The 16,166-nt window shown below is 37.3% G+C and overlaps 3 protein-coding genes across 4 annotated transcripts in view; 1 reads left to right on the top strand and 2 right to left on the bottom strand.

Moving 5' to 3' along the window:
- srbd1 (S1 RNA binding domain 1) overlaps nucleotides 1-2,219 on the bottom strand; it is a 54,995-nt gene extending 52,776 nt beyond the window's left edge. Inside the window, exons 1-4 of the mRNA XM_073482094.1 lie at nucleotides 2,158-2,219; nucleotides 1,685-1,749; nucleotides 1,004-1,415; nucleotides 415-654 (exon numbers count right to left, since the gene is read on the bottom strand). Coding sequence (XP_073338195.1) covers nucleotides 415-654; nucleotides 1,004-1,415; nucleotides 1,685-1,749 — 717 coding nt within the window. The 5' untranslated portion in view covers nucleotides 2,158-2,219. The remainder of the gene's footprint in view (nucleotides 1-414; nucleotides 655-1,003; nucleotides 1,416-1,684; nucleotides 1,750-2,157) is intronic.
- A 2,880-nt stretch (nucleotides 2,220-5,099) lies between these two features.
- cd74b (CD74 molecule, major histocompatibility complex, class II invariant chain b) lies at nucleotides 5,100-9,634 on the top strand. Of its 2 annotated transcripts, none has more exons than XM_073481638.1 (8): nucleotides 5,100-5,203; nucleotides 5,299-5,387; nucleotides 6,997-7,166; nucleotides 7,593-7,663; nucleotides 7,888-7,918; nucleotides 8,083-8,295; nucleotides 8,700-8,750; nucleotides 9,006-9,634. In XM_073481638.1, exons 2-7 carry the CDS (start codon nucleotides 5,317-5,319, stop codon nucleotides 8,741-8,743), a joined length of 600 nt encoding a protein of 199 aa, XP_073337739.1. In that variant the 5' UTR covers nucleotides 5,100-5,203; nucleotides 5,299-5,316; the 3' UTR covers nucleotides 8,744-8,750; nucleotides 9,006-9,634. The 2 variants fall into 2 exon arrangements, with proteins under 2 accessions (XP_073337739.1, XP_073337740.1); XM_073481639.1 differs by having other exon boundaries at nucleotides 5,119-5,138.
- LOC141009180 (SLC35A4 upstream open reading frame protein-like) lies at nucleotides 9,579-13,373 on the bottom strand. The gene is made up of 3 exons (XM_073481640.1): nucleotides 13,282-13,373; nucleotides 12,377-12,475; nucleotides 9,579-12,288 (listed from the first exon to the last, which is right to left on the bottom strand). Exons 1-3 carry the CDS (start codon nucleotides 13,327-13,329, stop codon nucleotides 12,091-12,093), a joined length of 345 nt encoding a protein of 114 aa, XP_073337741.1. The 5' UTR covers nucleotides 13,330-13,373; the 3' UTR covers nucleotides 9,579-12,090.
- Between the last annotated feature and the right edge of the window lie 2,793 nt (nucleotides 13,374-16,166).

The following is a 16,166-nucleotide window of genomic DNA, read 5'->3' as shown; positions in this document are numbered from 1 at the left end:
CAAATAATGTGAATGTGTCATATCTCATTCACATTACATGTTAATGACCCGACTTTCATATTGGGTGGCAGAGGGGACAGTGGCAGAGTTACTGCTCGACCAGAAGGCCACAATTTCAAGCCGTGTTTGTGTCAACCAAAGCCAGTATTTTAGGCCAAAACATCATCTTTCCCTAACCCTAACCTGGTTTTTGGTGCCTAAACCTAACCAGACCATAAGCACAGCATTGTCGCGACATAAGATTGAAAACCAAACCTACAGAAAAGTAGAGTTGCAACATATAGAAATGTAAAATTATATACATTTTTCATTCATTCCCAAAATGTATTGTAGCGATTGGATTGCATTTCGGCATTGTGTAAAAATATATTCCGCTTTACCACATATTTACCACACCAACATGTCCTACAATACCTCTATCAAGTCCCAGTTCATGTTGAGTTCATTCCTCAAAGCTTGTGCTTGTGATGATGGTAAAGCAGTTGGTTGTCCCAGGCAGGCACCACTGGTCTTCTGTTTCTTTTGACAGGGCTCATCAAACGTGAAATCCTCCTCCTCCACTTCCTCTTTCTTTGCTTTAAGCCGAGCTAGTGATGAACCCTCGCCTGCCCATCTGTCCGCCTGAGGCGCTTCTGACACAATAAATGACACCCTCTACAAGAATGAAATGAGAAAGAAAAATAGAAAGAGATCAAATTAAAATTAAAATATTCATTTTATCAAAATAATAATAATCATCAAAATAAAAAAGGATTAAAAGATTGAAGTATTAGCGATTAGTGATGATATGTTTACTTTGGTAACATCTGCCCTACAGAAAAAAGAGCTCTGCTGTCTTTATAAAGTGTCGCAAAAAGAATAACAACTCAGTGACTGCTCTACATGCAGCAATTTTGTCGTGCACACTTCAGTAACGCACATATATTCTCAGTTCAGTCAAAACTAGCAGTAAATTATACAGTAAGTAAGTCTACTGTGAATGTGTATGCAGATACACTCTTACCTCCTCCTTCATTCTGATACTTGACCCACTCTCTTCAGCCGTCTCTATCTGTGGACAATCCATTTGTTTTTCTCCTTTGTCTTCTCCAGGCTTATCATCCTTTTTATCCTCATCCGATTTTTTCCTCTTTGTTCCAGCTAACCCGCGTGCTCCAGAACCCTTCTGAACTTTAGCTGCCTGTGTTTTCCTCTCTGCTGCAGGTTTGCGTGGCACCCTTGGCTTGGGCTCTTTAGGCACTTTGGGAGCTTTAGGTTGTTTGGGTTCTTTTGGCTCCTTTGGTTTGGCAGTTCTCTTAGCAGGTGCTTTCTTCTCCCCTGCTGTTTGGCCGGTCTTGGTCAGTGCTTTTGGCTTTGGCTCCGGAGGCTTCCATTCCTCAATATCCTCATCACTACTGGCTGTGACAGAGAAGGACCTGATGGGAAAGGAGGAATAAAGTGGAAAATCAGTCAATTCTATAACAAGAATAGGATTTAACTCATGCTGCCATGGACTAGAGATTCTGATTTGCATATTCAAACAATATGAGTATGCCAATGTTCATCTTTCTATTAATAATACATCGACGATCTGTGAAACTGTCATCACACACAAAAAACTATGAAGACAGACCCAAACCTTCCCCCATGACTCTAAAAACCCATGTGCTGTTGTTGTGGATTGTCAGTGCAGAACATCACTTACAGGTCGGAGTCCATGTCTTGGTATTTTACAGCTTTGACAGTTGATGTTCGAGGTCTTCGCATCATCTGTTAGACAAAGTGTTTAGTCAGCTAGCGCCACATTAAAGCGTTACCATTAGAAACACATCATTTAGCTAATGACGGCAATCGTAACAATAATGCTAGCATTACATTTTCGCAAGCGGCTTAACGTTACGTCTACCTAATGCTTTATTGCCCAGCAAATTACAGTCAAATGGAGCAAGAACATTTTTTTTGTGATAACTCTAGCAGCACATTGAATTTGAAGAAACAGATGAGAACTTTTGCTAGCTATCCGAAACAAGTTTAGGTTAGCTGTTATTTCAAATTTGCCGCTTCACGCTGACGCTAGCAAAGGCAGCTGGCTAAATGACACGACGACCGGTCACAACAATTAATGCCACTATTTCCCCGCATGTCATTAAGCCTGACTAACTAGTCAGACTTTGATACCTTTGAAAATGCTTCAATTATTTGCGGGTATTCCGTTAGAAATCGGAGCCGGTGCAGCAGGAATGCTTACTTCCTGCAACAGTATGCGTTCAACCAATCACGTGTACTGCTTCTTCTTCTTCTGTGTTTTTTATGGTAGTTTACATCCTTTAAGTTGCATTACTGCCTCCGTCCACTGTTTCCTGTTCTACAACTATCTTTGTTGATAAAAGCAAACTCAGCACCTGTTTTCTAATCTAGTTAATAATTGAACATCTTGAATTGTTTATTTGTCTATTTATATATATGTGTGTGTGTGTTATTTTACATAATATTTATGTATTTCATTAAAGGTGCACTTTGTAGTTTTGAGGAAGACATTTTTTTTGCCAAAACAAATTAAATAAACAAACTCTTCATTTTCATGACTGAATAAACAAACCGGCCTTAAAGGACAACACAATTTCATACTGTTTAACTCTGTTTATATTTGGCGGACCCTGCCACCTTTATAGTTTCAAACAGTGTTATGGGGACCTTATTTTCCTCTGAGAACAGCTTGTTTATTCAGTTGTGAAAAAAATAAATATTTCTGAGTTTTTTATTATTACCTCATTAATATTGTAATTTTGTTACTGTTTGAATTTCTTCTCCAAAACAACATAGGGCTCCTTTAACAACAGCGTTTCATCTCTACATTTTATTAATGATAGTAATTTATTTATGTATTTTACTCATGTAGCACTTCCTCAGTTCCTCAGTTCCAGTTATTGATTGTAAACAATTAATGTTTAGTTTGTATGAAAAGTGCTCTACAAATAAAGTCTGTTGATTGATTGATAGTCTGGTTGTTTTCAAAATCCTAACTATCAATTTCCCCCCTCCACCGTGACCCGACATTTAAGCACTCCTTGGCCCTCCTCATCCTGTCCTCTACAGCCATGTCCATGTAATTACAAAAGAAAGTTAAGTTTAAGTCCATTAATGATCAGAGAAACAAAAACCAAACTAAAACACTATAATTGTAGTTCCTCTTTCCTCTTCATACTTCCTTCATGAAATCAGGTGCTCCATTGTCTCATTTTCTTGACACTGATTGCAATGAAAGGTTGGATGTCTTCTATCACAAAAACTGCTTAAGTTGCTGTGATCAATTCTTAATTTGCTCATAAGTACTCATATTTTTCTGCTTTATGTACTTTATGTAAGCATTGTGTTGCTTAATAATTTAAAAAGATGCCGCTGTTTGATTATTTCCCTCCAAACTATGCTTTTCCCCTCCTCTTTTGAAAGTTTGAAATTAATTTGTAGATATGGCCTTTTCCTAAGTGTGCTGGTACCCACATGAACACTATTTCTTTCCCCTGACTAGCTAACTTTGAATATGTAAACACTATTTCATTAACTAGGTCTTGATATTTCCTGGCTGATCCTGATTTAATTACTTGACCATACTGACAATGAGTTATCACGGATGACTATATAATCTGGCTATCACATTTTTGCCCGCTCAAATGCTAACAAAACTCAACCAATGACACCATCCAAATGTCTCAAATGGGGAAAACCTGACTGCATCTTCTTCCTCTATATCTGGCACGTTAGCTTATAGCCCTGCTTGTTTACTGGAGTGTTTTTCAGTTGATTGGCTATAAAAAATTACCCTTATTTTGGTTTCATAAATCAAGCCTAAAGACTATACAAATTGTGATTCTAAAATCAGCATCTGCTGCACTACTCATCTCAATCAGCTCGAATAATGTTCAATGTTCAATGTTCTGAAAAATAACTCATACACGAGGACAGGGAAGCTTTGTTAGGCTACAACTTCATTCAATCTGTTGTGCATAACTAAAACTAAATCCTTGTATGTGACTCAATTCTGAGAAACTCACTATAATTGTTCAACTGTCTCATTACATCCCCCGGGGTCCCCCCTCCCTGGGCTTTCACTTCCTTTAATCCGCCTCTGCTTTGCAAATGTCACAGACTTTCATTATATCTCTGATTGATTTCACTTTTTATGTTCCTAAGAAGTCAAAATCAAAACAAATAATAAAAAAAATACATACTTGCCTCAGCTCTATGATAATGCTGTACTTTGTTTTGCATTTCCGTATTGTGAGAAGTAGGGCAGTGTCCACCAGTCTGGGTCACATTTCCAAATATTTGGGAAACAGGAAATACTATAATACCGAGGCAGCTACAGCAAAAGTTTATTTAGCTTTGTTTTTAATGAATTTAAGTCATTAGGAAAAGTCATTAGAACTAACAAGCCAGTACACAGAATGGGCATATAATTGACATCTAGGCGATATCTAAGCAGAATATGTTCATAGTTATGTAAAATGCATATAGAATATTAACAACATTTATTATTATTTCTGTATAATCAACGTGGCTGTTCCTCCATGGGAAAGACATGATAATGACATACCATAAGTACTTGCTGACTGTCTGAATGCTGGGGTCTGCTGTGGATTGTGGGACCTAAAAACTGTGTTTGGGCAAGAAAGTTTTCAAGAGACTGGAATTTAAGGATTCACCAGTTAACTATCAATTAATTCTACTGTAATCAGGAACCTAACATAAATCTCAGTACAAGTGTAATTGAGTCAGTTAACTCAACCCAGTAATAATGGTTGAAGCCTATGAAAAAAAGAATAAGTCTAGTGCTAATGCCAAAACTCCAACACTAATAATGTTAAAGTAATTATTTATGTGTTATTTATTTGTGTTCTCTATTATCTGTTAACAAATACTTCATTAATTACTCGTTTAAACCAAGATATATAAACTGATTATAAACCTTTTAACCAACTTTTCATGATTACTACATATCTTTATACTCTGCCCCTGGTAACAGATGATGCGTCATCATGAGGAGCCAATCAGAAAAAAGAAAAAAGAAAAAAAGCAGTCAGAACATTTGTTCAGGTTGTGAATGTTGGTTTTCCCCTCCTGTTACTTTCACTTCCTTCTCCCTCCTCTCAGCCTTAAAGGTAAACATTTCTTTGAAGTCTGTCATTGATATTTGTGCAACAGCTGCGACCAGTCCTGAAATAAGGTAAAAACTATGAGTGTGTGTTTTGTGTTAGTATCAGCCTACCATATTCTCTGTGTTTAACACTCATGTGGATATATGTGTGTGTGTGTTGACAGGTTTGTGCTTGTGTGAAGATGTCGGACCCCGAGACCCAAACTCCTCTCATTGGAGGTCGGCCAGCCAACAATGTACCAGCAGCACAGGGGTAAGCATTAATTTATTTAACTTTATGGGGTCCTAACACTATGAGCAAAAAGCTGGTCCCCCACAAAGTCAGCCACTTACTGTGAAGTGTCTTGGCTACTTCCCCCAAAAGTTAGAAAAACAGCTCTGGTTTGTGTTTTTGTTTCCAGGTAAGCATTTGTAAATCACAGTGCTTTTCTTCAGACGTTTTAATGTACATTTTCTATCCTCCAATCAGCCATTGATTTCCATTCATCTCCATTAAAATCAGTCAGCAGATTCTCCAAACTCGGTCGATATGTGCATCATGGTGAACAAGTAGACAGATTTTTCTAGTCTGTATGCACTATTTTCACATTGTAAAGAATTGAATGGAAATAAATGGCTGCGTGAAAAGAAAATATATGGAAAAAAATCATCAGAATTTGAAAATTGTCTACAGTTATGTAAAGTATACATGAAGTTAGCAGGGCAAATAAAGATTATTTTCATTGTCAATTAACCTGTAGATTATGTTCTCAATTAATCAATTTGTTATTTGGCCTACAAAGCGTTAGAAAGTAATACAAAATTGTCAATCAGTGTTTCACAAAGTCTAAAATTACCTCCTCAAATGCTTCAAACCCAAAGATATCCAGTCAACCATCACAGAGGAGTAAAGAAACCAGGAAATGTCCACATTTAATAAGCGGAAATCTTGGAATTTTGGCTTTTTTTTTCTCCTCAAAAAAATCACTGAAACCGATCAATGATCAAAAAAAGCTGGTGATTAATTTAATAATTGACAACTAATTGATTAATTGGTTAATAGTTGCACCTCTACATGTTGTTGTAGATAAAAGAAATAAAATTTGTGGCAACAACAGTGTAATCCTTCAATTGAATAGTAAATCTAGTAAAAGTGTAGGATGTCTTTGTGGATTGTGTTATCTTGTATTTCATGTTTACGTTTTGTTTTCATGTGTAAATACCACTTCAGTGAGAAACATCTGAGTTTGCACATTTTAAAAAAACATGTATTTAAGGATCATAGCATCAATTCATAGCAAAATGGACGGATCAGTTAGCTGAGATTTAAAAGCAGTTTCAGCTTGAAATGAATGGGAATTTCCAAACAATGCCTTAGTGTGAGTTGAGAAAATAAAGGGTAAGGGCAGATATGAAAAACTCCTGAACTTCCCTGGGATTGTCTGCTTGACAACAGCTGATTTCATCATCAGTGGTGATGTACCGAAACCGTGGAGTACATACCATGGCTGAGTTTCCTGTTTGAAAGAATTTCCTTAAATCTCAGCCTCTATAAAGTTCCTCATACTTTGCTTTCTCCTCTGGTCCCTCACCTTGCTATCTACATCCTCTCCCTGCCTCTCTTTACATTTAAGGATTTAGTCCCTATAAATCAATTATCAGTGTTTTTTTGTTTTGTTTTTTCCCTTTTCTAAAATCTTACAATCATTTGTCAGGAAAGACACCAGAGGAGGATTATGAAGAACAGGGACTTTTTCTTCATGTCTCTCTTGTTTCTCATTTTCACTTTTTTTTTCCTGATTATATTTCAGTGTAAATGTCCAACAGGCCCTCCAAATTAAACATGTCTCTTTTCCCTCCTTCTTTCTCCTCTTGCTTTTCAGTGGCAATTCCAGCCGGGCCTATAAGATTGCAGGGATAACCCTGTTGGCCTGCGTCCTGATTGCCGGCCAGGTGATGACTGCCTACTTCCTCCTCAGCCAGAGGAGCGACATCCAGTCACTGGAGGAGCAGAGCAACAAGATGAACGCTGATATGACGAGGGGAAGATCTGGTGAGGAGGCCAAATTTTAAGTGCAGATTGGTTCAGAATGTGTTGTTCGACAACAACAACGTGAGCAGTTGGAGAAATGTCCAATGTCAGCAAATCCCCAGTGACCTGTGATATTACTCATTACATTTATGATACCTAAAGGGGGACAAACCTTTTTTTCTGATCTGATGGGACTTTTCCAAAAGTTGCATGTGCATCTGAAGGATGGATGAAAGAAAAAAACACTCATACACTGTACACAAAAATATAAAAACAATCTCTGTCCATATCCTTGTATCTTCTAAAAATGGACAGAATAGCAAGTGAAGCTATTTTAAGTGGAGCTACGTTGTACTGCTTTTACCAACAACCAATTTTTCTGGTTATCTCTGTTGGGAATGTCTTTCCTCTGCGGCTCACATACTCTGTTACTCTGTCTGTGTGTAGTTGCTGTCCCCGTTCAGATGCACTTGCCCATGAACTCCCTGCCTGAGCTGATGGATGACTCTGTGGATGAGGTAAAATAGTCTAACACTGCATTGTTAATGCTGATGCTAATTATAATATTTGAGTTTTCAAAATCCCATGATTTGTTGTTGTTGTTTTTTGGAGATGTATTGTTTGTATTTAATGATGTGTTTTTTTTAATCCAGCCTTAATACTATGACATCAATGTTTTTGTTTTGTCTTGTAAAATCAAATGGTCTTCATCCTTTTCTCTGTTTCACTGATTGTTTTGCAGGAGGCCTCCACCGGAACCCCAGAAAAACCTGGTATGTAAAATGTGATCACAATTATACACTCCTTTTTTCTCCCTCGTATGTTTCCTACAAATTTTAGTAGTTTTGTGTCACATAGTTTAGTTTATTCTGACATTACTCTCTTAAAGTTTTTCATAAGACAGGGGTGATTTAACTCCTCTCCTGTCCTCTCTCAGCCCCTTCAAAGTTGACTGACTGCCAGCTGGAGGCAGCTGGTTTGAAGGCCGTGCAGGTGCCAGGTTTCCGCCCCAGCTGTAACAAGCGTGGCCTCTACCAGGCGATGCAGTGCTTCGGGAGACACTGCTGGTGTGTGAACCCAGTCAATGGCGAAGTGACCCCAGGATCCCTGCAGGAAGGACCGGTCAGGTGCACTGTTGCTCTCCTCCCTGGTGAGTCAATATAACTGGCCATGAGGTCAGATTGAGAAGAGATTCCGGTCATGGTGGAAGTGGTTGTATTTATTTATTAAGTTTATTCATGTCGTAGTTAAATTCAAAAACCTACACTACCTATACTTAGGTTATATTCCGGTCAGTATATCATTATGAACTTATTATTGTTGTTCTAATGTTATTATCTCCACCAAGGAGGTTCATTTCTCAGTCCTGCTTGTTTGTTTGTAGTTAGCAGGATATCTTTAAAACTCTGAAGGTCAGAGAAATTTGCTTAGGCCATGATTAAAGGAGGAAGATTATTTTGCATTTTTGGTGACCAGACCCCAAAAGTTTGTAATCCCGATTTAAGATACAGTGTTGTTGAGTTGAGTTGTTGAGTGACAAAGTTGTCTTTGTAGGCCGCATGACCAAAGCGTTGACTCTGCCTGAAGTGGAGGAGTGATACCGTGGTGAGTACACAATTACTGTTTGTCTGATTCAGAATATATGTTGTCACATATAAATATCTGTGAGCAGCATTGTGTTTTCAATGCTGTTTTATTCAGACCAATTAAAACGTCCATTTTGTTAAATTTGGAATATTTTAATATTTTTGGAAACTGATGTCGGGGATGTCTCTAAAGGGAAATAACATTATATTGCTTTTGATTAACTGTATTTTCATTATTGCCATCCTCTGTTTTCTGTTTTTTGGGTAACTGAAGCTGAATCATCTCCAGAGACCAGCAACGGCTCAAGGCAAAATGTTAACTTTGCTTCAATTTATAATCACCATCTTATTTGAAGTACTTTATAAAATGATGGGGTTTCATAAACTGCTGATTTATTACCAAATGTTAACCATTTCTCTGCTTGCTATCATCCGATCAGTTTATCGCAATTCATTCAATTTTTCTGTCTTACTTTAAAAGCAAGTAAAAGTTTAAGATTTTAAAATATTTTGCTAATCTTCTGTAAGATATAAAATAACATTTTGTTCCATGTCAGACAACAATTTTCTATATTCGAAAGCTTATATAGAGCAGCTAATGACAACAACAACAGCATGAGACAAGGGGCAATTCAGTGGAGTGTGGCCAGATTGTAATTATTAATATATTTTTTGTGAAGAGTAGATTTTTAGGCAAGTAAAACATAATCTATCCACTGCCCCATTGCATTTATTGAGAAATACATATTTAGATTAACAGTGTGGTCACTTGAATGCTTGGCTAAAGAAAATATTGACACACGTTTGTGAACAATCAGGAACCAAGAATTCTCCAATTATGAGACAATTGTAAACTGTATTTTCATCTTTATTGGAACAACCCAAATAAACCTCTAAAAGACAGCTTTGGTGGTTTTCTTTTACATTATCACACTGTCCAGTTAAATATGTCTGCATTGATGTGCAAGGTTGAAAACTCATGACGACATAGACCATGAACTGACCCGTCACATAATTTGTTCCACAGCGTATCAAGTCTTTATGCAAGAGTATTACAAAAAAAAGAGAGAGAGACAACATGCAAAAACATAATGGACAGGAAATAAAGAAACTAAGAGCATGCAATACAAAGACAAGAACACAATGATTGTCAATAGGCACAAGTTGTTTCTGTGTTCCAGTTACCAAACATACAATACATATAGATTTCAAATACACTTTCCAGTCAAAGTAAAAACCAAAAACAAAATAATCTCTTCTTAAACTCAGATATGTTTTTTCCTTGATGGCTTTTCACCACAAACCTGTTCCAGGCCTGGTCATGTGAAAACCACCTTAGTGCAGTTACATTTATTTTCTTAGATGACAATTTTTTAGGTTTTCTTTATTTTCAAGGGTTTATTTTCTCATATCAGTGTAGTGTATCAGTGTTTCCATGTCTAAAAAAGTATATTTTTGGGAGAGGCTAATATTGTAGAGACCTTATTTCAGAAGCACCAACTTTTTTGTCAAGGTCAAATGTGTGACAAAACAGCATTAAAATGGAGCACTGTAGTGCTGCAGTGATGCCCAGGCCTTCAAATCTTGTTCTCCAGATGTAAGAAAAGACATGCTTGTTAAGTATAGTCTTTAAGAAATGTCATATTAATATGATTTGAATAGTTTTTTCAATAAAAATGACAACAGTGATGCAAAAGTGATAATTCCTACACATCATGAATCATTTTGCAATTCGAATATCTTTCAAAATAGTCACTTTTGGGTTTTTTTTAACCATATCCTGCAGCCCTTAGTGCGTGTCTGCTATGTTATCAATAAGTTTTTTCTGTGCATCAGGATTTCAGACTACTGTCCTGCTGCAATTGACAATTTTATAGTTAAAATCCCTCTTCCTTAAAAAGTAAAGAAAAAAAAACACTCTACAAACATAATACACACATTGTCTTTTCTTTGACAGGTTTCTAATATTATAGGGACAGAAAAACATTAAAACATTGGCTGTGAGACAAAATAACAGCTATAAGTCCCCACAATTCATACAAGTGCAAAAGATCGACTAGTTTCCAGCATATGAAATAGGCAGCCAAATCCCATTAGTTGAGGCTATTGCACACATGGCATGAGATGATAATATCAAGTCAAGACCAGAGTAGGCACTCTTCATATATATTTTACATGAAATACTTTAACACAGAGACACACCTGTTTTGGTAAAATTCCCAAGTGGAATTAAAACTAAATCTTTCAAAAAAAGATTTAGTTTTTGGTTATATTTTCATTTGGTAGCCTTCTACCATAAATTACCTTTTCCTAATAGTGTGAGGTGGACTGTACAGTGAAATATTACATACAATTACTTTCCTTATTTTTGAATGGAGTGTGTCGTTTTTTGTCATCTTTACAACTATAAAAATAACAGATCTCTGAAAAGTGCACCTGAATTATTATTCATAAACCTCTACAGATATGAGGACCACCATTTAAAAATAAATATGATTTACAGAGAGAAAATTGACCTACAATCTCATATGGGGTTGTTGTGCCAGTGAAGACACATCACATCACACCACACCACAGACTTTGCTCTGACACCCGCAAACAATGTGAAAACGAACAAGAACCATGAAGGGTTCGACAGGTTTTACACTGAAGAGCACCATGTGATGTGAGGTGAGACAGTTTTTACACCATCTATCACCCCCTCAGCAAGTAAGTGCAAATTAGCTAAGGCTGCTAGTATTGATTTCTGACCACTAGGGGGCAGAAGACAACAAAAAAGACTAAAACTGACACCAATCAAGGGCAAAGCTTGTAATCCACCAACAGTGTGTCCCTCTTGGAGAAACTTAATACTTACTATTCTGTCTGAGCAGTGGTGTGTATCTTTCAATTGAACCTCCTTCAGACAGGAGGGGGTGAAGCAAACACAGCTGGACTGCACATGTGGATATTGGCTGGTCTCATTAAACGGATCAATTAATCTTCAGAAAGCACACAATGTGGTTTCAGGCAGGGTAGGGCTGAGGTCAGAAATCAATTATAGCAGCTGTAATGATTCTATCATAGGCGGCAATTTGTCTAAATTTCAATAATCAACCATATGGAAAGAAATATAGGGTCTCCTGTCTTTACATGCCTTTACAACTGAATTGTAATCCTGTCCACCTGTATGATAAAATACGCTCAATTTATGAATGATATGAAACAAGAAAGAATTTCCTTTTGACCTCCATGAGTTGGCCTTCTACTTTTTCTAGATTTTTAACTTTTGAAATGCATAAGTGTTCCCGTATGTAGCTGTACTGGTACGTCTCTCTTCATCCTCCCTCCTTTCCAGTCTTCCTTCTTTTCCTCTCTTCTCATTTCCCTCCTCCCCTCAGGTTGCGTATGTAGTCTTTGACGGTGTTTTCAACGTTAGGAACGGCGTAATTTTGTGCTGCATACATGCCTGTACACGTTCCTATGGCAACACCCACCAATGCCGGAGAGCGTAGCCTCGCCACAATGTACCCAGCCAGAAAACCCTTCAAGAAAGGAGAAGCCAAAAGGCTGCCTCCCTAGGGGGGAAAGGAGAGGTAAGATTAGATATGGTTTTATATTTTTATCTGCTCAACATCAGTTTTTATGTGGATATGTGAGCCTTACTGCAGGAACCCCAGCCTGTAGCTCATCCTCCACCCGCCTCTGGATGTCTTCCAGCTGGTCCTTCAGCTCCACCAGGTCCTTGAGCTGGCCCAGAGGATTCTGTATACACATGCATGCACACACGCACACACACAGACAAACAAATAAATAACATGCAAGTGATGCTGACCGGGGTTTTCTAAAGCAGAGCACATCTAGAAATGGTAAAACATTGTGACTTGTGAATGACAGGACAGACAAAATTATAAAATACACAAGAAACCTGTGTATGCTAGTAGTTCCTGTAAGTTAGAACAAGGTAGGACCAATTAAAGAACAAATCATTTACATTTGCACACCATTTTAATGGCTGTAGTAGTTAGTTATAGGTGACTGACTCACCTACACCAGCTAAAGAACACTGTTTTAGGTAGATTTAGATATTTAGGCCAACATTATACCTCTGTGCATTTACATTCAGTTTCTCTTTGAACAGATGAAGTTTTCTACATTTTGAGAAAGTCCAAATACAGGTCAAGTGGCTTTATTCCTTCTCTGCAAACTGCTCAGCATCAGATGAATAGACTTTTCCTAACGCTAGCTAGTAAGGCAGCTAATTTAGCTTAGCAGTTAAATACCACTTAATTCTTTCTTTTAACAGCTTGTTAATGTTTGTTGTGTTCGCGGTTCTGTGAATGTTTTAACAACACATCCAATAAAACTATCGTGATTATATAAACATCAATGTTAACAGATATAAAAGACAAGTTAACTAGGCAACGACTTGACACTTAGGTTGAAGCTAACTAAGCTAAGCTAACCACTGGTGACTGTTGAATGATGCTGTAAGCTAGGCGGGTTGTTATGATACACTAACGCCTAACATCTACAATGCTAAGTTAGCTAAGAAAGTTGAGGACACCGACCTTGTCATCTGACATAGTTTCACTTGTTTTAGTGTTGTTGACACCCATGGAGCTGATACCTCTGACTTCTTTCACTTGTTTTTCTTTTGCTTCTACTTCCTCTTCTTCTTCTTCTTTGGGTTTTAATGGGGGTTGGTCAATCAGATTATAGGGGCTCTACCGCCACCTACTGGACCGGAGTGTGGCGCTGCAGACTGGCACAGACAAAATCTAAATGATCTCTCTATTAATCCTGTTTCTTTTATATCGTGTTGTAAAAAGTACTCAAGAGTCATACCTGAGTAAAAGTAAAAATATGGTGTTAAAATATGGCTTGAGTAAAAAAAAAAACACAGCCATAAGAATAGTAAAAGTATCTGATATTAAGTATCAAAAGTACAAGTTAAAATTATACTTATATTTAGGCCTACAAGTATGTATATACTTTAAAAAAAAAAAAAAAGAGTCCTATTATCAGAATTTAGTGTTTGTGTTTTATGTTGTTTTTTTGTTTTTTTAAAAATCTTTAATAAAATAATTCTAAAATGAAGCAGCATGTAACCTGCAAAGTAACCAGTAACTTAAGTTGTCAAATAAATGTACAGTGTTAACCTCCAAAGTGTAGTGGAGTGGAAGTATAAACTAGCAGAAAATGGAAGCACTCAAGTTGTGGCTCAAAATTGTATTTAACTGCAGTACTTCAGTGAATGTAAGAGGTCCCGGGTTCAAATCCCAGATGAGCCCCCATTTGTTACAACCCAGCTCAGAAGGTTGCAACAAAAAGAGGGAGACCACACAAAGGCAAACATTTTAAATATTATTTCATTAAATCAAATTGAACCAAACTGGACCAAAACTATGGAAGCCCTAAAGGGCCATGCATTCATACATTTTATTTCCTCCGTTTTCCCATGATAACGAGTTAATTTCATTTGTTTTCTTGAGATCCCAAGTTATTATCTTGAAATAACAACTGCCGTTTTCCCGAGATAACGAGATAATTTTCTCGAGATCTCGAGTTATTATCTCGAAATAACAACTGCCATTTTCCCGAGATAACGGGATAATTTTCTCGAGATCTCGAGTTATTATCTCGAAATAAAAACTGCCATTTTTCTGAGATAACGGGATAATTTTCTCAAGATCTCGAGATAATGAAACTTTGTTTTCCCGAGATAACGATATAATTAATTCGAGATCTCGAGATAATGACTGTGATATGATAGGCCTGAGATTATGGAGACGCCCGGGACCTCGTAGCTGGTCAGCTTTGTAGTTAACGAAGACATCAGGCTCACTTAGATTGCGCCGCCGATACAGCTGAAGCCTTGCTAACCATCTTTTTAGATTACGCACACTAATGTGTATATTATCTGTAATAGCAAGGCATAATGCTATTTCAGCCTGTGTCAGGCCTTGATTGAAAAGATATGTGACGCGGTGATCGATATGCTCCTGCTCCTCTGACATTGCTACACTGAATGATGTTTCCTGCAATGATTTAATCTACTACACTATCGTTTTGTTTTCTCAAGATCTCAAATTAATTATATCGTTATCTCGGGAAAACAAAGTTTCATTATCTCGAGATCTCGAGAAAATTATCCCGTTATCTTGGGAAAACAGCAGTTGTTATTTCGAGATAATAACTCGAGATCTCGAGAAAACAAATGAAATTAACTCGTTATCACAGGAGAACGGAGGAAATAAAATATATAAATGCATGGCCCTTTAGGGCTTCCTTACAAATCTAAACGTGCACAACCAAACTAAAACCCTGCTGGTTGGGCGCACGACAGACAGAAAGAGGGCGCTCTCCAGCCCTCTTATAACACTAGCAGCAATCAGAGTAAGTTACTTCAGGTGCGGCTCATTCACCTGACACTCCTGCCACTCTGCCTTAATACAGGAACAGGTAAAAACATAAGGAATCACAAACAGAGTGGGAGGGGTCGTCACACTAAGTTACAGTCCATCACCGTTTTAAGTAGTTAATTAGAAGATTGTGTAGCTTCTATGACGACTTTCCCAGCAGATCCTTTAAGGTTATGTTGCATTTTCTATCTTCTGGTCCTGAAATTAATCCCCTTGTTTCTTCATCATACATGTTTGACAGTTTCCAGTTTATTACAGTGTGAACAGAGTCCAGTAGACAGTCAGGATGATTCTCTAGGCTTTGGCACGGCGCAACAGCTTAGGATTCATCAAAACTAGTTATTTTTAAAAGTGTACAACGACACTTATGCATGCAAATATATCACAGATCTGGTCCAACGCAGGATTACAATCACAATCACAGCTCAGCGGAGGTTTTATGCTCACACACAATTAAAGGTATATGCAGTCAAGAATATAAAGTTAAGTATCGCATTAATCACTCAGTGGACAGCCAAACAACATTAAAACAGCTTAAGTTTTGATTGTTACAACTGATGTTTGTACACATTAATTTAATGCAGAGAACTGTGGTTTTAAGTGGCCTCGCACGGACGGCACCATAAATATGTAGGAGATACACTACTATTAAATGTAATTTATTAATCACTTGGGATTAATAAAGCACTTGTAAATGGGGCACCACCTCTGTTCTTTTATCTCTTTGACTAATCCAGAGGGAATTAATCAAATTCGACTGGACAAGGTTAACTTGGATCAATTCTAATCAATTTCAGATCAATTTATTCAATCTCGTAACTGAAGCAGTGACTTCTGCAGTTCCATTGGTTCTCCACATTAAAACAAACCTGCACAGACAACGACATACGGTTAAATATGTATATTGACTAAATAATTCAGAGTAAATAAATGAAATGGCAAATTAAATGAATGATAACAGGTAACAGAAAGATGCGGAGTCTGTAATGACTAAAGTAAAGAGATTATGAGTGAAATATGTGTGGATGGTG

This window comes from Pagrus major, chromosome 15 (genome assembly GCF_040436345.1).
Source record: "Pagrus major chromosome 15, Pma_NU_1.0".
Taxonomy (NCBI): domain Eukaryota; kingdom Metazoa; phylum Chordata; class Actinopteri; order Spariformes; family Sparidae; genus Pagrus; species Pagrus major.
This window is presented reverse-complemented; position numbering and strand designations above follow the sequence as displayed.

Bases quoted from the DNA above. Each gene is read 5' to 3' on its own strand.
- cd74b (XM_073481638.1), top strand. From the start codon at position 5,317: ATGTCGGACCCCGAGACCCAAACTCCTCTCATTGGAGGTCGGCCAGCC. The intron at 7,167-7,592 runs GTGAGGAGGCCA...GTCTGTGTGTAG, and splicing joins TATGACGAGGGGAAGATCTG to TTGCTGTCCCCGTTCAGATG. The intron at 8,296-8,699 runs GTGAGTCAATAT...TTGTCTTTGTAG, and splicing joins CACTGTTGCTCTCCTCCCTG to GCCGCATGACCAAAGCGTTG.
- LOC141009180 (XM_073481640.1), bottom strand. From the start codon at position 13,329: ATGGGTGTCAACAACACTAAAACAAGTGAAACTATGTCAGATGACAAG. The intron at 12,476-13,281 runs GTCGGTGTCCTC...ATGTGTATACAG, and splicing joins AAACTATGTCAGATGACAAG to AATCCTCTGGGCCAGCTCAA. The intron at 12,289-12,376 runs GTAAGGCTCACA...TTTCCCCCCTAG, and splicing joins TACAGGCTGGGGTTCCTGCA to GGAGGCAGCCTTTTGGCTTC.